At 42.5% G+C, this 22,459-nt stretch overlaps 1 protein-coding gene across 1 annotated transcript in view; it reads right to left on the reverse strand.

Annotated features, from left to right (window-relative positions):
* casz1 (castor zinc finger 1) overlaps nt 1-21,559 on the reverse strand; it is a 72,412-nt gene extending 50,853 nt beyond the window's left edge. The window contains exon 1 of the mRNA XM_026153741.1: nt 21,070-21,559. Coding sequence (XP_026009526.1) covers nt 21,070-21,118 — 49 coding nt within the window. The 5' untranslated portion in view covers nt 21,119-21,559. The remainder of the gene's footprint in view (nt 1-21,069) is intronic.
* Between the last annotated feature and the right edge of the window lie 900 nt (nt 21,560-22,459).

Below are 22,459 nucleotides of genomic sequence, written 5' to 3' on the forward strand. Positions count from 1 at the left end.
TGAGGCCTTTTTAATTAAAAGAAAATATTTGTGTTTGCATACTATCGCTGTTGGAACCTGGAACAATTCAGAGAATTCTGGCTGTTAAATGGCTTGCTCTTTAAAGTGATTTGGGGTATTTCAAATCCTCTTTGCATACATGCATTTTTAAAATTTCAATTATGCTATGCCCTTTTTTCTCAGAGAACTTGTATATTTTTCTATTTTATCAACTTTTTTCCTGCTATAAACCTTTTTTAAAAATTCGGAAGCATTATAAGAAGAAATTCATTTACCGATAGGCTTATTTATCAATATTAGAGTGCTGCTGTCTCTGCTGTATTTCTAATAGGAAGGATAGAGGGCACTGAAATAATTAGGCGACTTCTGCAACATCCTGAATGCCAAGGACAGGTGGATTAAAGTATTAAAACAATCGCATTTCAGTCTTGAAATAGTCCTGTGCACGACTCAGCACCATGCGCATCCGTTCAAGTTCAGCTGCCAGCTCCATATCGCCACAGGAGAGGGTTAGGGGAAAAAAAAAAGCCCAATCCCATTAGCTAGCGTACATCTCAGCAGACCTGCTGGAAACGTGAGCAAATCTCAGCGATGATTATCCGTCAGAGCTCTCAAATGATAATACATAATCGAACACTACAGGGTTTTTTCCCCCTCTGTAATCGTACAGCTAATTTGTGTTTCCCCATTTAGGTTAGAATCTGGTCGTTTCCAAATAAAAAAATAACAGACAAGATCGGCACAGCTGCCTCTGCGTCTCAGGATACATTAAAACTACTGTCCTCCAATTAGAGGGTAGAGCATGGAGTTTCCTACATTAGGTGAAGAAAATGATTTAAGTGAAAGTTAAGACACAAGACCACAATAAGGTCTACTTAGAGTGCAAAATTAATAAGGAAAGTGCTTTGTAGTGCTGTTTTACTCCTACATTGGGGGGAGCGATCCTCAATTTAATCAGGGGTGTTTAACTTAACTCTCTGCCTTCATAATAAGTATGACAGTACTGACAAAATTCAAAATTACTTCTCTGTAAAAATTGTAAAAAGCATTAAAGAGTCAAAATTTGCAGCGAACGCTAAACCAATAGATTTATTTTATCTGTAAAAATGGCTTTTAAAATGTAATTACTAGAAAATAAATGATACATTTTTTGTATTTCTATATGTAATTATATTTAACCTGAACACAAGCACTTAAAATATCCCTTTTTAAGCAACTGGCAATATGTAAGGTGAGCCTTTGATAAAATCTAAGCCTCTTAGCCCACCTCCTACCATCTGTGGCCCTAATATACAGCTTGCGAATGAGAAAGAAAGCTGTAAGTGTCATCTAGTCTGTGACTTAGAGTAACAAAGTCAACCTGCTTTCACAGCCGTGCTGTGGAGGTGGAATGAACCTTCTGTGGCAGAAAACAAACAGGAAGCAGAAAAAGGAGTGGGGACAGAGTGAGCGAAAACTCTGCCCTTCAGTCTCTGCCCGGTAAAGGCACTCTTAACCAGGTCTGACAGCTAACAGCTCCTTGGCAATTGGGGTTAGTTAAAGGAAAAGAAGCTCAAGTTTTGTTGGGGCTTTGGCTTCATAGATGTTCAGGAGCTGCTGCCCACTGCAGCATCAAAGGGGATTATAGGGACAGGGCCATCTGCCATCGGTGCCAGAATAAGCGTGAGCCCTTTTATGTCTCCGTCTATGTTTGTGTGCCTGTGTGTGTTTGTGAAAGAAAGACAGAGAATCCCTCATGTCTATGTACTTTAACTTAAAGGGCAGTGCAGAGATGTGGGGGTGCAGCCCTCAGACTAAAGGTTTCCATCTCACCGCTCAAGTTTTACCCTTTGAATCAGTGTTAGGACTCAGAGCAGGTTCTTCACCGTACACACCTGAAGTACAGGGATGAATCCACGTCCATCACGGCTCACTAAAAACAGATCTAATGGTGAACGGTCTCTCTTTTGTCACTCAGGCACAAAAACACAACTTGTTTTTTTGTTGTGGGTTTATTGGAACACACTGCCACCCTCGTTTCCCCCTTCACCTCTCTAATTTGTTTTGGGTCTTGTTCCCGGCCTCCGCCTGGGAATGTTTTCTGCTCAATAGTCTGCTACCTTTTAGCTGAGCCGCCCAGTGCTTGACCTACTGCCGACACTTATTTTCAGCACTCTAATTGTCGTTTAATCACATATCAACCTGTCATTTAAAGACCCCTTTTTTCAAGGGGGGATATTTGCATATATTGTAAAACTAATTCCAATCGAAAGCTCCAGTGACTGTGAAAGTCTCTCTCTTTTACTTTCACACCCGCCTAGACACAGTTAAGCACAGGAGAGCGCAAGACGCACACACACAGCGCAGTCTGCTGCATCTCACCTTAACAGACAAAAACACACATAGGCAGACGCCATACCTGATATTCTCATTTCAGGTGGTTTTTATCACATTTGTTAACAGTGTGTGGTGACACGTAACATGTTAGAATAGGGACAGCGACAGGAGTGATTCGGAGCGCACGTACTCATGTGAGCCAAAGCGAAGGTGACAGTGAATGTATAGTGTTATAGAGGAATCAATTAGAGTTAATAATGTATCACTCCTCCAAATGTTGCATTCATTTGTTCACACTTAGATAAAGCTACTGCAAAATAGGTTGTGCCGGGTTTGCCTGGCAGACTACACTACATTTACATTATCACTCTTATACATCGAAGAGCCATGTTCCACTTGAGTGGTGGCGGTAGAGTGGAGGGGTGTGTGTGTGTGTGTGAGAGAGAGTGAATCGTGTTTTTCAGGCCCAAGGAATGCCAGTCCTCAAGAGATCACCCCCTCTAATTACAGAGTGGGAGAAAGACAGCTCTTTGTTCTACCTTTTATTACATTAATTGATAAAACAGAGCTAGGGTGGAGCCTTCTTATGGGGGGGAGGAGGAGCAAACGGGGCTGGGATGAACTGGGGGGGGGGGGGGGGGGGGTGTCCGTTGGGCAGATGAAGGTGGATGAGAGGCTTTTGGTACTGAGGTCCTATTTTCAGAGGGCTCCTAATCCCGTTAGGGGCCTCTATGGTGGCGCTCTGTCCTGGCACTGCTTTCCCACAGGAGGGCTGGAAGCAGGGGAAGCCTGTGGTGTGGTGGGTGACAGTCCCAGCAGTGTTTACTGGGCCCAGACCTTAATTAACCATCTCTTCAGGGGGTACTGAGGGCCACAGTGAGAACCTATGCCACAAACACCAGCACCTTAAAGAGGAAGTGGCATCTCATCCACTGTGGAATTACTGGAAGCTCTGCAGACCTGTAATACGGACCCCATGCAGGTCAAATCCATAGAAATGTCGCAGAACATTAGCGGGGCTATTTTATGACTGGTTATTAGCCCAACACAAACTGCACAGTTGGTTGATATTTTTAATATCACAGCTATTCAATTATAGGCCTAATATTAAAAAAAGACCACAGTCTGAAACACCAAAGGAAAAATATTCTGAAATCAGGAGCGACTCAAAACATGATTTAGATATTATTACTTTTCGAAACTAACCAATCAATAAGTTTCATTTCTATTTGTGTGGGATTGGTCAATCTTATTTGTCAGCGGTTAAGTAGCTGTAACAGGCTTTGTCATGGCTGCAATCTGCTTCTGCTTGTTTAGGCTACCTGCACACAACACAGGCTGAGAAGCGCTGGTGCAGTGGCCAAATGGAGTCGGAATATGTTACAGAGGCAATTAAGCATGTTGGTGTGTGTGCACGCACACAACAGTGTCAGAGGTGCTAAGCTGGGCCAAACATGCCTCATTGAAATGTCCATCTTAAAACCACCCAAGTTTCTCATCTCCCCCCGCCCGCCCTCCGACAACCAAGATGCTTCAAGACTGTCAAAAGCATTTTCCACAAAGCTGAGGAGAGGCCAAGGAAAAAAAGAGGGACCTGCCACTGTCACATGCATGCCTGCGCGTGCACACGCACTCGCGAGGCTGTCAGGTAAATTAGATCTGAAAGCTGACAATTTCTGACCATATTTCCTTGATTATTTCAAACAAATGCACACCAGCCGCTCTAAGGAGATTAAAGTGACATAAAAGTCCCGAGTGGGAGGAGGGAGGGCAGAGAATCCAGGTCACCCCCATTTGTCCCCCTGCCTGACAGCAGCTATATCGCTATCCAATCCAATAAAAGTCCCCCCCTCCTTTTGCTTTAATTAATTTTACAGCTAGCTTGCTTAATTACTTTCAATCAAAATCCTCTTGCCATCACAAAATTAGAAATGGTTCAACTCCATTAGTCTAAATTCTTCATTTACATACACAAAGACTGTCAGCTCTTGCTAAGCAAACGGCCTCCTGCTTGATGAGATTGTTTTTTTCCACACACTCTATCACTCTCTCAGTTACACACACGCATGCGACTGTGGTGTTAATTTTTTTGAAAGGAGAAAAGTAGCATTAAATTATTTGAGCCCCCTACTTAAGACATTCCCTGCCTAATCAGGGTTCAGGTAAGCTGTCGTACACGTCACCCAAGGTTCTTCTATAACTGGCGAAACTCCGTGTCAAAAGAAAACTGTTTGACCTCGCACGAGCGCGGGAAAGCAGAGGAAAATAGACGCTTCACATAAGGGATAAGCTGAATTATTAAGGCAGCGTCCATGTAAATGAGGCTAAGTGGTCCCCAATAAATCTGCGTCCTTTGTGGCAGGGTATCACTAGACTGACCAGACTCTGGACACTAGTGACACAGTCGGCTGCCGTGAGCAAAGCAACTGGATTGTTCGCCAGGATGAGGGCCCGTGCCCTGCCTTGCTTCAACTTGGCACACAGGCATCCTCTCCATCACACACACACTGCCTAAGGCCTGCACATCATCAAGAATTAAGGACATGCAGATAGGGTTTGTGCATTGACCAAAGTGAAAACCCAGACACACAAGCACACCACCATGTGCGTGCACACACATACACACACGTGCACACGCTACTACTGCCATAATTAGGTCCTGAGATGAGGACATTAAACTGGTGTAATGCACTCACTGCAGCAGTACACTACCACAAAATATATCGACACTGAACCTAGATGCTCATCAGCGACACTTTCCTATCGCTTTTTCCCCCCTCTGTTCGCGTGCATGCTACTGAGCCTGCCCTGCGAAAAACCACACAATACAACAGTGTTTGATCTGCTGCACTCATATTATCTTATCTCACAAATGGTTTTCTTTTACAAAGGTAAAGACGTGCAGGGGGGGGGACACTTTGAAATGAAAGAGGTGATGAAGAGACACTGTTCACAACTTAAAATAATTCCCAACTAGTAACCATTGGCTGGAACAAGTCAAAAGAAGAGAAGAAGAAGGGGTGTCATCCATAATGGCCTCGCAGACGGACTACAATGCAGGTCTGACCTGGCCTCTTTGCTCTGTGTCTGCAACCACCAGTTTTCCCTTGCCCTCTTTTACCATTACCCATTAACACTGTTAATTATCCAAATCCATCATTCTTGGGGTAAATGAAGACTGCCTCTTTAATTCAATTTAATAGGATCATTTTCCAACCCACATTCACTTTAGCCCCAGCTGCCCGCCTACTAGTCCCCCACTGTGTCTCTCTCTCCCCCCCCCCTTCCCCCCAATGTATCTGTGACTCCTTTGGCTGCATCTTCTATGGTCTGGCTCTCTACCATTGGTGGGAGGGGAGGGTGATGGGGGCTAAGGCTCGCTGGCAGTGATGGGCCGACGCGCTGTTGATCTCCCATGTCTTGTCTTGGCTCGGCTGGTGGCAAGCAGCAGTTCTGGGCTTCCAGTCTGCTGTGCACACTTCCTGCCTGCCGCACACAAACACCGACACACACACACAGAGGCTCAAAGTACCATCCATGTTCACCGGGGCTTAGCTAATCCTGTCACATCAGGCTAGGTTGGCTGAGTTGAGGCCTTTCTTCCACCCCGACTCAACACACACACGCACACACACACGACCACCACCACCTCCGTGCACCTCCCTGCTTTGCCACCACTTCTTCACTGACTCCTGTTACTCACTTTCTCTCTCTCTCTTACCTTTGTTTCATTTAACAAGGTCACACTTGGCCAACTATGGCATGCAAGTGATGAGACGGGACAGCTGACGAATCTCTGAGTGTTCCTGTGCGATCTTATGGCTAATGACATCACAATATATTTTTATATTTCCATTTTTTTAAACAGCAAAAATACTGTGGTTTCTTTGCAAACAGACTGCATGCAACTTGCACTGCCATGCAATCTAATGGGTTTTAAAGAGGCCATCTAATGATGGCTGTTACAGTAAGAGACAGGCATGCATGTCACCTGTTGTGATGGCACGCCACCAAAATTTGTTTATAAAATATACAGGTCTCATTTTGTCTTTTCTTTCCTGTTGTGTGTACAGTGTGTGTAGTGGTATCTGTATCAAAACAGATTTTCCATGCAATTACAGCCATACCATGAGTGACTTCAGGCTGCGTATTGCATGGCTTCTCCAATTTTCCTAACTGAGAAGTGTCTGAAGCTTTTTTTTAAACATCCATTAGAGTTTAAATAAAATAATACATCAAATACAGAAAATAAAGTACATGATTCCATGCTTGAAAAGAAACACTGAGCGCACGTTAACGCGCCACAAAGGCCATCCTTTGAATTCTCTGAAGAATTTGTTAAATATTAGCTCCTCTTATCCCATTATTCAGCGTGTGGGTAAATTTGCCCCCATTTCCACAGTACACCCCCCCTTTATCCCCCGAGACTAAACACACTCAAACCCACACATACATATGCACACAGTGCTCCCTTTACAAGTTTCCCAGACAGAGACAGACTCTGGGAGAGTTTCAAATGATTTTAGCCATGATTTAATTTGGTTTGTTAAAGGGTGATGTCAGCACAATGGGAGACGAGCCTCTAAATCCACTACATTCACCCAAAACGCGCAGATGAGATAATCACTGGTGACGTCTACGAAAACACTTATTATATTTGCCCATCGCCTGGCTGAAGCTGTTAAAACTCATCAGCGTTATTCCCTTTTTTTTTTCTCTGGGAAAGAGAAAATAGCTCAACATATAGTCGAAACTGTCACCCCCTTTTAAAGAGACAGCGGCGACTCTGTTGTGGCTGCGGACAGAGTTTAGAAAAGACAGGACGGGCCCATCAGAGATCCATTCAATATTCAATTTGTTTGCACCCAATACTAATTACATAAAACATGCACCACTTTTTCCTTTTTTCTTTTCTGGTTCTACCGAGAACAACAATGTCAAGGAAGCTCCAAGTGTGTGGCTGCATGTATGCATTGCTTGTTAGAAATATGTAATAGTACCACGCAAGAAACTGCATGAATGAGTACTGCTGCTCCCTTAACTTGTCCACACATCTCGCAATGGCTTAGGGCTGGCAAGGTAGCGGGGGAGATAAGAAATGGATCAACGTGAGCCTTTCTCATAGCTTAATTTATTTTAAATCCAAGCCCTGTTTACACATGGCACACCGAGAGGCCTTGTCAGCTCTAACTAGCATTGAGATATTTAAAACCATTAACGCTGTACAGCGGCAGCCTGAACCTGTATGACACAAGCTGCTGCTGTATGAGGCAAAGCCAGAAGTCTAACTGCTACAGATTCCACTTTCAAACAAAGCGTAGCTACAAAACTCTTATCAGACACTCGGATATTATGATAATACCTCAACCTGCCTTTTTTTTTAATGTGAGGAAAAACGTAAAAACTACACATGCATTAAAAGGAGTTATTATTATTCCTAATTTAGTGTATATTTAGCACAGCGGCTAATCCCACAGAGGCAAGGGTCAGAATATGAAACGCACAGGCTATCTACGTCCCAACAGGATAGCCTCGTGGATCAGCAGTGGTAGCCATGTTGACCCGCCCAGTTATTAAAGAGGCTAATCTGTTCAACATGTCAATGTTAGCACTTTTAGCTGCGATTAATAAAAGAAGACCCCAAGAGTGCTGTGTGTGCTTTTTCAGTGCCCCAGGTTGTTTTCATTTGGTTTGTATTTTTAGTGGTTTTCGCTGTTTGGTAATTCAACAGTCCTCTTTTCTCCTATTAGCATAAACAGTGTAAATTATTAACTTTGTTAAAAGAATTATAATCAGCCATGAATCCTTAGCTCTGTAGTACTTTTGTGTGTTTTTGCCCGCTTTCTGCCACTGGCAAAGACTCACAATGGCATTGCAGGCATCATTAAAGCGAATGTAACTTTATATTTTATAGATATGGAACAATGCGCACGCGATGCCTGACTTTGTGGCCGTTTCTTCTTAAAATGTATGGTCTGGTGGCTTTCACAGGCCAGCAGCAGCAGAACTGCTCTCTAACAGACTTGCTTTCTAAGTGCCTGGTGCTGTGTCTTAATTTGTAATCTAGTCAAACCAATTGTCCGCTAGCTAAAAAGGTCACCGAGACAATAGACTACACAGCCTCCCACAATGTAGAGAAAGCCCAGGGTGTCTTCTGTAGCTTTTTAACCAAAGATGTAATTAAGACACCTTCATCTTCCTGGGTGAGGAGGGCACCAACAAGCGTCTGCTGGAAACGCAGGAGGAACTCCACATTGCTGGAAACGGCAGATGTGAGACACAAGAAAAAGAAAAAAAAATCACTCGTCTCTAAAGTGGAGCGTCACCCCTGAAGACATCTGGTAAGGGTACCTGCTCGTGCAGTCAGTGTGTGATTTTATACATCGGGACGGCGACTGTGGCAAAGCAAGCTTGTTGGGAAAAACTGAGTAATGCAAAGCAACACAGGAGAGGCAGAGGGGGGACTTAAAGGACGTGATTTATCTGGGCTTGATTGCGTGTTAATCGAGGTTACGTGTATTAAGTGGAATCTAATTGGAACAGACACTGGCAGTCTGACAGATCGACATGATGCAGATGGATTGAGGGGGAGGCGGAGAAAGGGGGGAGCGAGGGAGACAGGGAAAGGGAGAGAGAGGCATAGTGCAGTTGAGAAGAGAGGAAAACAGAGGCAAATAAACGTATCATTTTGTTCCTTTACGTGGCCAAACACCAAGAGTTTTATGATACCCAACATTAAAAGAGAGCCTCTGAAACCGTCCAACCATATAAGCGAAGACACGTCTCACGTGCGTGTCGTGATTGGCGGCTGATGAAACGTGTAGAGGAGGACACACACGAGTGAGATTTTGAGTGACAGGACACAGCACTGGAATCCGCCCTCCCCCCTGCAGTTGCCACAAACAGTCATTTCTGCTTTATTGGAAATGAGAGAAAAAAAAAATACCCCTCCTAAAAAAACTCGAGGTAAAGAGGTCGAGTGACAGCTGCCGGAAAATTTCCCACCTCGACGAGGGGACGAGCAACTGTTCCACCGGTTCTTATGACTCTTTGCTTCCCCCTGACAGGCGACAACTGTTTCGAAGGCCCTCTCCCCAAATCTGAGGCTGAATGACGCTTTCAGTGTTACCAGAGTAAAAAAGAGGACCACCTGTTAAGGTCAAGCAACTGCTAACTCACAGCCAGTGGGAGGGGATAGTGAAAAGGGTCCAAAAAGACAAGAAAAAGACTCGGAGCTGAACATACAGTGTTGCACTGAGACAGCTTCTATTGTGGCGTTCCTCTGAATTGGTCAGTGTGGCTATAATTGGTAACGAAGGGATACAAAGTGTGAGTGACAAGAGAGGCCTCAAAGCAGCAAATGGCCCAGGAGCAAAAATGACTGTCACAGCGTCATTATCTAAATCAGGGTTAAAAATACAGTAGTTCCCAACAAAGGGGTCACTTCTACTGATATGTGTGTGTTTAAAGAAACTAAAACTGGACGTAAGAGGAAGACATACAAGGAGAAACGACAAAGCGGGCAACTATGGGCATAATTCAGGGGAGGTTTGCAGGACGCTACAGCACTCGAAACTTCACTCATCAACACAAAATGCCTAAATTGTTCTCGACGTGATCCCGTCATAGCAAAGAGACAGGGGAGTTGTTTCGGTCATCCGTTGATTTGATCCATTATGACTGTTACACTAATGGCATTAATAAGGGCAAAATTGCTATTTTGAAACAGAATTTTCATCCTCTTCATTTGGCTAACCTTATCGCCTCTCTACTCTTCCTACATGGAAGCCGGTGACTGTGACTGTGCGTGTGTGTTCGTGAGTGCGTCTCTGCCCCCACCATGTAATGGCTATAAGGTCATCTCTATTTTCCAGGCTTGGTGTACAATGTCGTTGGATTGCAACATTTTGCATGGTTAAAAACAACAAAACGAGCTTTGATATTTGACTCCCTGCTATTTTCGATATGTGGCCCAAACCTCATTTAACGGCATCACAGTGTATGTTTGAAAAAGTTGCAAAACTAAGTCGTGTTTGCCTAAACATTCAAAAGGACGACACTGTCTTACAGTGAGCGCATTTGAAACCGGCTTTTAAAAAGTACATTAAAATGATCGTGTCCTTGAAGGGTGCATTTAATTTACTGTAAACTTCATTGTATCAGTACACAGAATGCGTGGGCATGTTTTCTGCCTATTTGTGCTGAATGTCAGTACTTGTGGTACTTGTGTGTATGTTCAGCCCTCATCGGCCTCTAACATTGAGAGGAATGACACTCTGTGATCAAGGACATGAATTGCTCATTGATTTTTAGGGGCCAGCTTAACTATCCATTCCAATTGATTTTTAGCTTTGCTGGGTGTGCGAGTTATGGCAGTTTTAATGTATCATCTGTATGTGTACTCATCACCCTCTGCAAGAGGATTTACAATAGTCTGCGGATAATGCATATACAGCACCATGTGCAAACGTGGGACAGGGACTTTATCCTTTTCTGCTGCTTTTTCTTTTTATTATTATAAATTCCAAGAAGCAGAAACCATAAAACCATATTTTTATAATAGGTGGAAAAAAAGAATCACCTTGGTTATTATCTGCTCCAGGACTTAGTAAATGATCTATTGGGAATATACAGCATTGTTTTTTATCTTGATACATTCATGGAAAATAAAACCAAAGCGTGTGAATGAACTGTAATCCTCTTTAATGCTAATCAGTGTTGTTTAGAGCGTTCATGTCAGCTTTCACTTCCACATAGCCACAGTAACCAGAAAAAGAGTTGAAATTGCAAATGGACTCATGCTCTACAAACAGAAGCACTATGGCTTTGCCACAAACCATCACCATGAAAAAAATTTAGTATATATATATATATATATATATATATATATATATATATATGTTTGACACTATTTTAGTTCTTTACATTTAGAAGGCGGTTGTCAAAAGAAAAAAAAAAAAAACTCACATTACCACGAATTAACAATTCATATAAACTATTAATAATCAATGATTTGGTGATGTAAGAGACAAAGTCAGAGCAATGTGATCCAAAAGGCAGTCTAAAGTCATCTGTCAGGTAGAAAGTCATTAAAATAGGGGCTCGTTTTCCTGTACCAAGCTTAGGTTTCACTGAGGCAGGGATACATTTCTATTCTTCAGCAAAAGGCTGCGCGCTCTCATATGATATCATCTCTTTCAGAACATTACTCTCAGTGGCTTGTCTTTTTTGTCTTTTGTGTTTTTCTTCAATTCAAATTGCCCTTTTTTCCAAATGGTTTTGGGTGAAGCAGGCCTCTGTGTGAGGTAACTGCCTTTTGTTCAGTGAAAAGGACTGCATAAAGCACACTTTACTCCATGCTTTAAAAAAACAAGCCTGCTTAATTAATGTTTTACAAGTGCTGCTGTATTCTTAGTAAAAAAAAAAAAAAAAAAAGCCTCTATCAAAGCCGGCAGGTTCAGATTACGTACCCTAATTGAAATTCTGAATTTCTAAGCCAACTTCTTTTTTCCCTGCTCCCGCTCTTTCTCCCTGCACACACAATAAAGCCTAGTGTTTTGTAGTCCACAAATGACATCAAATCATCTAAGTAATATGGGTTTTTCTTTTTTTTTTCCTGTATTCTCATGTTCTGGTAGTGGGTTCATGAGACAGCTTAATAAAGCAGTAAATGCTTGGGGAAGCCTGAGAGCCTACTGTGTACGGGTGTATGTGTGTGTGTACCCATGTGCACACGCGTGCTCTTGTGTTTTACCTCCACCAGGGACCTCAAAGCAGAAGGCAAAGCCTGGTTCCACACACTCAAGCAGATTTTCCAAAAGAATAAAGCAAGAATAAAGCCGGAGAACAAAAGAGAATGACTAATACAGAAACCAAAGCCAAAAGTAAGACACTTATCTCATGGGTTGACATTCATAGAGCCCATATTAATGCAGTCTGAGCTAAATGAATACAGCATAATTTACAGGTTATACATGCATTAGGTGCTGGAGGAAGGCAAGCTGTGTGAACAGCTGCAGGTGTGGGAGCAGCCAGGCTGAGGCTGAGTTTGGACAAGCATCACAGACACCAAATGGCACAATAGAGGAAACATAGGTTTCTATGTGCTGGTGACAATGATCTAAGATGTAGTTGGAGACTGACTCCACAGGGACATGGGGGGAAATGCTTTTTGCTCAGCTCGCAGCATATATGCACAAACATTTGTTTCAAAGGGAAAATTTCAACCTTTCCTACCATCACTGATTATCTGGCAGGTAAGTGTAGCAGGTGATTACATAAATTACAGAGTTTAAAAAAATGTCATCCCTGATAACCTTTGTTCTAAGTTAATCATTGCAGCAAAAGAAAATTGCTTCTCTCCTCTTTTATATTTACCCAAACTCCCCCTCTTTCAGCGGGGTATTATTTTATTGGCTTGTTTTGCAAGCATTATAACTTTGCATTCTTCTCCCAAGGTCAGTTTCTACTGTGCCACAAGGACTATTTACACATGGGGCTTTTTCAGGTCAGTTCCATTGTATTTACATCAAATAATTTTTGATAAGGGATGTAAAAGACCTATAAACCCAACATCATAAACAGGAGAGGTGTAGCTGAAATAAGGACAAAAGATCAACGGCTGAATTTTTCCTTATCTTAGACACGTTGATATTTTTGAGTCAACTCTCGTCACTCCCTCACCAACCCCCGCTTCGCTCTCTCTCCCTCCGCTGAGTGGGAGCGTGGACTTGTTAGATTTAGTCCAATGGCTTCCCAGTGCGGCCAGCGAGCGAGCTCTTGTTTCATAGAGAAGCAGCTCCCCTGTTATCTCCCTAGCACTATAATCACTTAACAAAGACTTGGGCATTTGCACAAATTAAAACATCAATAATGCATAAGTGCTTTTCAGTTTTGAGCTATAGTGTCCCCGTATTGGGATGAAATACCCCCTCAGTCAGTGGAAAAACTTCTAGCTCGCCATCTTCCGTCGCACAAACGACTTAGAGAAGCCACAGTCCCGCTTTGAGCAACAGCCCCTCCTTTGCTTAAACTTGAGGCTAAAGCTGCGGCGAACAGTTGGGATCTGCTTTGGTAACGGGACAAAATGGCTGGGCTGAGTGGGACGCGGAAGTTGTTTTAAAGCGAGAGGCAGTAAGTGGTGGTGGTGCATCAATGCAAACAGGCAACACCCTTGAGTGGCGCAGCGTGGCATCCTTCCATAAACAACACCACCGCCATGTCTCCGACATTTATGATTTGTGGTCAGAATGGCAACGCAGGCCTGATTCTAATCCAAGTCTGCATGTTTGCCCTATCCTTACATGGCTAAATCTGCCCGACCTACTCTCTTATTTTCCCAGATGAAAACACCAGACGTTTCATATGGCTGTCAGGGAGCTTTGCTTAAAACAAGTTATATGAGAACATTACACTTGGACAAGGGAAGGGAAGGGCGGGAGCATCATGGGAAAGAAACTAAGTAACACTTTGTACCAGGATGCTGTTCGGGCTACTGTTTAATTTGAGAAGAAAACCTCCTTCATGTTTATCACTGCAGTTGCGACTCGGTTGCGCTGACTATGGAGGAGTTAAGTATCATTATTGGACTAGTAAATCCATGACCAGTACCATTCCAACACCAATTGAGGACGAGCCATTCTATACAGATGGCCTCAAGGACAATTAGCAGTAATGATTGGTTGCCACATAAATGAGGGGAATTCTATTTGCTGGTGCACTTGCGGATGATCACAGACCAAATGCCTCTGACAATAATATGGATGGCTGCTTTAGACTTACTTGTAAATGCTGGTTAAATATACAGCAGAGCCGGGAAAAAAAACAGTCGTTTCTGTGGCGTCTGACTGTCTCTCTAATATTGAAGTAATACACGGCAAAGGAAGGTTAAACTTCACCCGTTTTGCAGACTTCCCACTCTGATGAAAAATAAAGAGATGAGACAAAATAACACAGTGATCTAAAATATTATCTCTTCAATCATACCCTTTTCCCCCGATATCTTCATCCCCCCCTCGCCCCTCCCTTCTCTGTCAGTTAGTCTGGCAAACAATCCCCTTGTTAGCAAACTGTTAAGACAGCCGCTTGGTACACAAATTGCGCTCGACCAAGCGAATTTGTTTTGCAAGGGTGACCTGTTTAATCATCTCATTTTCTTTGGCGGACATTTATTCATCTGGTTTCCACGGTTACAGAGAACATTAAGGGGCTACAGTAATAAGGCTGGAGAGTCAAACAGGTAATAAAAAAATTAACGCCATTTTCCAGCAGCCGAGGACAGTGGGTGAAATGAATCAAGGGAGAGGGGAGAGGAGCAGCGGGGGGAGCGGGGGTGGGTGGGGTGAGTGTTGAAGAGGGAGGGAGGGAGGCGGGGGAGGGAGGCGGGGGGGGGGGGGGCTCCAATATTGTCCAAACAATAAGCCTTAGTGGTTATTTTACTCTGTAGATCAGGTGGTGCTGTTATGGACATGACACTTTGGGCACAGAGCAGGAGAGATAAAGCTTTTAACGTGGCCCTGCTCCTTTTTTTTATTGTCATTTAGCGATTACATATCAGAACAATTAAAAGTTAGCCCAAGATATCTATTAACTTTGCTCTTTTTTTATTTCTCCTGCGCTCGAGAGGCTAGATAATTTGCACTTTTGGCAGCGCAACGTGTCAATAACATGCAAGGGGACAGCATGACATTTAAAAGCCCTGGTGAGAAACGCTTCGCAGTCCTCCCGAGTTGAATGATGTTTTCTTCTATTGTCGTCTGAAAAAAACAAAGCAAAGCAAAACTGAGAAACGGCAGAAGAAAACAAGAAAACAACCTTGAAGATTATGGAGTTTATTGCTCTCAGACTGACAGTGATCTACACACAAATTGAGAGAGTCCAGTTTCTGGCCAAATATAGAAAATTCCGTTACAATAGGGGGAACAGGTGCTGAGGGCCCACAGAAAGTGACGAAGCCCAAGAGCTGGGTAGCTGCTGAATGCCAAATAAGGCAGTGAGACACGTTGCACCAAAGCACCAAACACCCTACTGTAATGTCATTTTCTAAGTCTGATGACTGTCAACAATTCTCCCTCTGACTGTATTCCCTATACGTGAGCGTGCTGCTTCGGACAGTTTCCCCACTTTAATAATAACCGAACAAGCGAAAACAGGCAACAATTTTTATGCATTACTCATTTCTCCACTCCTTCCAAAACTATTTCTAATTGACAGCACGGCTTTGGCACTCCTAAAATATGTACAAAACGTCTCAACCTAACCCTTCATCATTTAAATTGTCTGGTTTAACCTGTATTTGGGCATTTTGCGACTCTGCCAACACCCTTGTGAGAAACAAACCAAAATGAATTCTTTTCTTTGTTTGCTGTCGTGTTACTTGTATATACATTGTTGCCCGGGTGGCTCCGGTGCGACTGAGGTTGGGAGAGGGAAGCACGACTGCTGGCAGGCAACATCTCTCCGGAGAGGGAGGGGAAAAAAGAGATGTCAGCCGACCCGGTCTCGCACACGTGCGCGCGCGCACCACACACACAAACACACACAAACGTAGGATACGCACTCTAACATCAAACATACACCGCTCGCGTGTCACAAGGAGCGCTCTCCCCTCTTCGCTCCTCCCCGAGGCAGGAGCCTGGAGAAACACACTCTCGTCATACATGCAGGGTGAAATCCCCTGAAGACGATACAGAATGGACAGAAAAAAGGCTAAGCTGTGACTACGGGACTGCCAACTGTTCTGCTAACAGCCTCTTAACAGGTGTGGACTCTAGAATCATGTAATCCTATCAAGTTACCCAGCAAAAAAAAAAGAAAAAGAAAGAAAGAAATCCGGCAAACTGCATACTCCTGAACTCCTCTCCCCCTCTCCTTCCCCCTCTCTTTCTGTTGTGACAGAAATGAACAGCTGGGCTTCAGATTTATCATGTACAGACAGTAATTATTGCTGGTGCTGCTTGCTACTGACCCAAGTGAATAGAATGTCACATGAAAACACACGCGCGCAGCAGAAGGGGAGCTGGATTCGAGGGGTGCCGGGTTGGGGACCGTGCGGAAGATGCGTCGGTGACACAAAAGACAGAGCAGGGCAGTGTTTAAACGTCACTACGCTCCTGTTTGCAGTCAATTATGGTTGAGGACAGGAGTATTGGCTGTGTAACCCGGCAGAGCAAACATTTTGTTGCTCGCAGTGAAGGTGACGGGAAAAAAAAAAGGTTCAATGTTTGTTCCTGTTTTGTTTGTTTTTTTCTTTTCTTTTCCTCCAATCAAAAATAAAATCAGAGATATCCCGGCAGGCCCAGAATTCCTGTCAAGAGAAAGGTGACAGAAAACTGAAACTGAGAGAACTGAGAGATAAACTCAACACTAAAAAGCAGCAGCAAGGTGTGAAGACCAATTTGTTTCAGCACCTACTATTCTCTATATGCTTTGCTTTTCTGTACATGTATGACTGACTAAACTTGCCAACAATTTTACTCAGTGGTAAATATATATATATATGTAAAGGAAAACAATTGATACTGGCCTATGCAAAGTATTTCTTTTACTATCTCAAACCAGTCTGACCCCACCTGCTGTATGTATACCAGAGATAAGAGGGTGAGGAGATAGACAATTAATCTATTACCCATGTCAATCACTGTCCTTGTCATTAGATAGTTAACCCCACGTTTGCTGACTGCTTTCACACACATTCAGCTGGAAGTTGCGGTCCGCCACATTCCATGCCCACTAACCTACGTACGGCCTGCTTCACACCTTAAAGACCCCCTGCCACATTTAAAGGGATTAGTCACCACATTTTGTGCCGGCTTAATCTCTCTTTCAGCTGGCCTAATAAGTGCGCCCCGATAAGCGAAGCATGCAAATTCATTCATGGCCAGTGGAGACCATGCTTTCAGACAAATGCGCCAAAGTCTTGCACTCTGCTAATTACCTCTTCATTTTCCCCGTTTTCCCCTCTTATATAGCATATCAACAAGCAGAGATTATTCTACTCCCTCGCTTTGCATGAAATTATAATTTCATATGTAAGATTAGGGGGGGAAAAAAGTTACTGGATGCATCTCTCCTGACTCTGCTGCGCACCAGAATACATGACACGGCACATTCAGCTGAGAGATAAAAAAGAAAAAAGAAAAAAGATTTATTTTCTCCTGGTTATGATGATAAAAATGTGTGTGAGGGGGGGAAATATTAAAAACTATTTTTTTTCTTTTATGTGCTTTTCTAATTTACAGTATAATTTATAAGTGACTGCCTTCCATTTTGAGGGAACATAATTACGAAGGATATTTCAGGATTTCCACTACTCCTATTCTGAGTACAGCAGCTTCACAAACACGCAATATCCGTGACAATAAAAACTTAGCAAGTTATGTTTTAGATAATAAAGGCAATGAAGACCCAAGGTGCAACCTGTTTATCATTCTGGAATATTTCTTCACCAAGTATTAATTAGGCCATTACTCCAGATTGGTGACGGGGAGCTTTGAGGTTTTAATTAGGTGCTGGCCACTGCATGAGTGCACAGGAGTGAAGAAAGGGGGTGGTGATGCCACTTGCCTTACTCCTGGCCCATATCAAGTAGCCCTGAACACTTTGGCTACTGCGGCAAGATGCATAGCAGCCCACGTGCATCTGGAGTTTATTTGATCATTTGATCTCTGATGTTTCCTCTTCCTGTCGGTGAAGGCAAAAAAAAAAAAAAAAAAAAAAAAAGGCCAGTTGGTGTGATTTGTGTATTAAAAGATGGGGGTTAAGGTAATTATGGTGTTGGGTGGTTTGTGTCTGGTGACTGGGCACAGGCTCAATCAGGACTCAGCTGTCCCTCTCTTTTTCTTCACCCCCCCACCCTTACACACACACACACACTCACACACACACCAGCGTGCACGTGCACACACAAACTCACACACACACACACTTCCCTGCCCTTGTCTGCTGTCTGTGTCCCCCCTTCTCTACCCCTGCCACTCTGCTAAAACCAGGGATAACGCACACAGCCTCGCATAACATCAATCAAATACCGAGAGCGGACCATAAAACTACACAAACACTATACGCTGCCATTAACTACTGCATGTGACACTTTGTAAAATAGAGAAAATGAATTTGAAGATCTAAAAAGAATTAAAGGGTAAGGAAAAATAAAAGGGGTTTGTTGTTTTAAAGTTTTTTTTAAATAAACAGTAAAATGCTAAAATAAAATATCTTCATTTTTAACATTGAGAAGAAAACAAAACAGATGCCGTTTAAAAAAAACCCTAAACAACACACATCTATTTCTAAATTCAGTAGCAGAGAGTGAGGTCTCATTACATTCAAATAACATAAGTGAACAATACGAAAAATCTCACATTTTGGTATAATTTTAAACATTTATTAAATAAATAAATGTGCAGAATGCGAGTGTTTTTCCTCGGTTGACAAGGCGATACTAATCACCTCGTTGCTGAGAAGCACTCTTCCCTGACAAGGCTCCTTAGAATACAAGGATCCCCCAGGAGAAATCGGCACGAAAGAGGTTAAAGACAATGACTCGCGTTTTTTCCCTCCAAACGTCTCCCTGTTAAATTTATTTCAAAACTCTGTTAATCTGCTGTACACAACATTTCCATTAGCATAGCCCGGCCCCCTAATAAAAATTCCAGCTAGTTTAATTAAAAAATGTAAATTTACTGTCATCCAAGGAGCTGCAGAAATAGGAGTGCAACAGCATATTTTATTGCTTAAGACATCAAATTGATTCGGGTTATTGCTAAATTGTGATAAAAGGTTATTGAGGGCCTTCAGACCTGGGCTTGTTTTTTTCTCCCTCATTTCATCCTAGTTTTGTGGAGGGCCGTAAACGATGGAGAGGGCCACAAAGGGTTAATGAGACGACTCAGTGAGGGAGAAGGCAATCAACATTATGACTCATAAGAGGGGAGAAAAACATTTTCCAAGCTGACGAAAAGTTTGAAATTAGGGTGTGTCACAATAACAGTTGAACTTGTTTGTTGTTATTTCAAACGATAATGCAGGACACCTTAAATAACCAGACATAATAACCGAGCTCTCTCCTGTCTGCCTCTCCTGAGTGTTTGTGAAACCCTGTGGTCACAGTGGTCTACTATACAGTCTGTCAGCGTTTTATTTGATAAGGCAAAAAACATCTTTAATTTACATTAATCCTGCGATGCACAAGTCAAAGCCGATGTCGTGCCAAAAGTGTCTGAAGTGCAACGCAGCGCCGTGAAAAAGGAGAAAAGAAAAAAAAAAAAAAGAAGAGGATGAAAATAAAAACAGACATAACTGACAAACATATTAAAAATAACAGCCTCGTGCAAAGCTCGCTCGAAATATGACTTGCGTAGTTTTTTTTTTTCAGGGAATATTTTAAAAAAGACCAAAAAAAGAATAAATATATTTTCACGGTAACCTTTCTGTAATTTACAACACTGACATCAGTTTAAAAATACCCTACTCAAAAAAAAAATACCACAACGTCTGCTAAATATTTTCACACCAAGTGAGTTTAAAATAAGGCATTTTAAAAATAGGGTCGATAAGACTGATCAAAGAGGACCGATTAAGTCTAAAAGAACTTGATGTACAGTTACCGAGCAGTAACATGTATATGTGGTAATAATGAAATATACTGAGAGTATTATTACACACACACACACACACACACACACACACACACACACACACACACACACACACACACAATGAAAGGAAGACACCACTTGGTGTGCAAGCGAATGGAAAACACACGAGAACACACTGCACGCGCAAAACAGAAAGAACTAAATGTGACCATAAAATGTGACTTCTTTTAAATCCCACTAAAAAAAACCCGTCTTATAAGTGGTGAGGAGAGTGACGCTTACACGTATAATCCAGTTACAACACAACAAGTTTATCTTTCTAAAAGTACGCACAGAATCACTGATGTTAACCTGGCAGCTACAGGTTTTTATAAAAAAAACCTGCCTCACAGGTGTGTGTGTGTGTATAGAAAAGGAAATGAATCAGAATCATCGTATGAAAGCACTCAAACGAATGGATCGTTTGGTTACAGTTTTACCTCACCTCTAATGCTTTTAATTTATCTGTTTAATGCATGAAAATAGCCTGTGCACTGTATGTACACTATTTAGAAGTACCTGGCAAGGTGTTAACACTGCTGCTGTTCCCTTTACATGTGGAAAACATAAGCAACACAACAGTTTGTTTGCTTTGTCCCCTTAGCAACAAACCCTTAGGCCATTCAGGTTACCCTAATGGCATTGCCAGCTCCTGCGTGTGTGCCAAACCAATATCTTTATTTCTAGACTCAAACTGTGACTTATCAAAATAAGAAAAAAAAGTATAGCTGAAAGAAAGAACTAATAAGCAAGAGAAGAAGAAACAAAAACAGGCTGACAGGGAGTTGTGCTGCTCTCTAGAAGAGAGACGTACTCTGTCAAGAGAAAATGAAACTTGCTGTGTGAACTTTCCTCACATGTGTACTGAATGTAACACAGTGTCATGAAGCGTGTGCTGAGGAAACAGGCAATCATATTTGATACTGCAGTCACCTTTGGGCACTGTCAAAGAGCTATAAATAATGGTGTCGCAACACTTGGGTATACGTACGAGCTGGCACATAGTTTAATCATGAACAACTTCCCCTCTCTGTATATTTAGTCAGAGATAAAGGCACACCTTAAACTGTCAGCTAATAAAACACATCTGACAAAGACAGAAAAGAAGAAGAGTACTCACCATATTCAGGGAAGTCGAAGTTAAATCCTCTCAGACATGTAACTTTCATAATATTACTCAACTCTGTTAGAAAGTCATTCGAATGTTGGTTGTTGGAGGGGGGGAATACAGCGGAAAAGTAACTAGATTAAAAAAAAAAAAAAGAGGCTTCCTTCAATCAAGCACTAAACTCCTTGACATGTAATCTGTCAATAGTTTGTTGCTGAGATAATGCCGGCTGCCACGAGCGGATTTGATTGGCAGCTTAGGGTCTGGCCCCTCCTTCCTGTGGTTTGACGGTGATGGGGGGGTTAGGTGAAAGAATATGGAGCCTCCCCCTTCCCTGCTCTGTCTCTCTCTCTCTGTGGCGCTCTCTCTCTGCCTCTCGTGCGCTGCCTCCCTCTCTTGCTTTGCTCCCGTACACACACACACACACAGACAAAGCTGTTGGTGATGTTGTCTGAATAGGCTGATAGGAAATTATGGCAGAGGAACCGGAGCAGTTTTTTTTCTCCCTCCCTCAGTGGGCTGGCCTTTCCATCTTTGTGGTCTTCTAGCCTTTCAACTCTCTTGGGTGGAGCCTCCACTGCCTCTATTCAAATGAGCGAAGGGGGGGCACACAACACTTAAAAAAAAAAGAAAAAGAAAAAGGGCTTTCTAGAGAATAAGAGTATACGTTTATTAAAACATATTATACTTTGAGGCTAATTATTTAAATCCAATGCAGTGTGACTACATGTAAAAGCTGCTTTTAAACACATATTTAATTAGCGTTCTATATATAAAGTACAACTACAGTAAGTGGAAGAATATTTCCACAATTTTGTCCTCACTTATTAAATCATAGACTGTATGTTTGATGTGTACATAGTCAAAGGGCAGGATAAAGCCAGGCACATTACTATTTGATAAATATGCTTGTCCTCATGTCTATCACAGAAGCGTTAAGCTTAGAAAAAGATTTCACAAAATACATTTTCCAGCCCTTTAGCTTAAAGCGAATAACTCTTTCCCTCCCTCACAATATAGCAATCCTCTCCATTTCAGCCCTGCATGGTATACTTTCTTTGCTTCTCTCTCTGTCTCTCACTCAGAGCGCTCTGGTTCTCCTTCCCTCCCTCTGATAAGCTATCAGTTTTCATTGTAATTTCAGGTGAAATGATAAACGACGGCCGTTACCAGGTGACAATGAATACTTTATAAGACAAACCCTTTATTTGCCTGGCAGTTTCTTCCGCAGCAGCATGCAAAGCGCCTCGGGACCATTTGTACATAATGCCCATATACTGTAAACATGGTGGTGTGTCAAGAATGTGGAATTTACAGAGCGACACAAAATAACAAGAAAGTCTCAACTTTCAAAGGTAACTGGATATTCCTGTTTTCCACGGCAGGTTTACTCTGAATAAAG

This window comes from Astatotilapia calliptera, chromosome 20, assembly GCF_900246225.1.
Source record: "Astatotilapia calliptera chromosome 20, fAstCal1.2, whole genome shotgun sequence".
In the NCBI taxonomy this organism is placed as follows: domain Eukaryota; kingdom Metazoa; phylum Chordata; class Actinopteri; order Cichliformes; family Cichlidae; genus Astatotilapia; species Astatotilapia calliptera.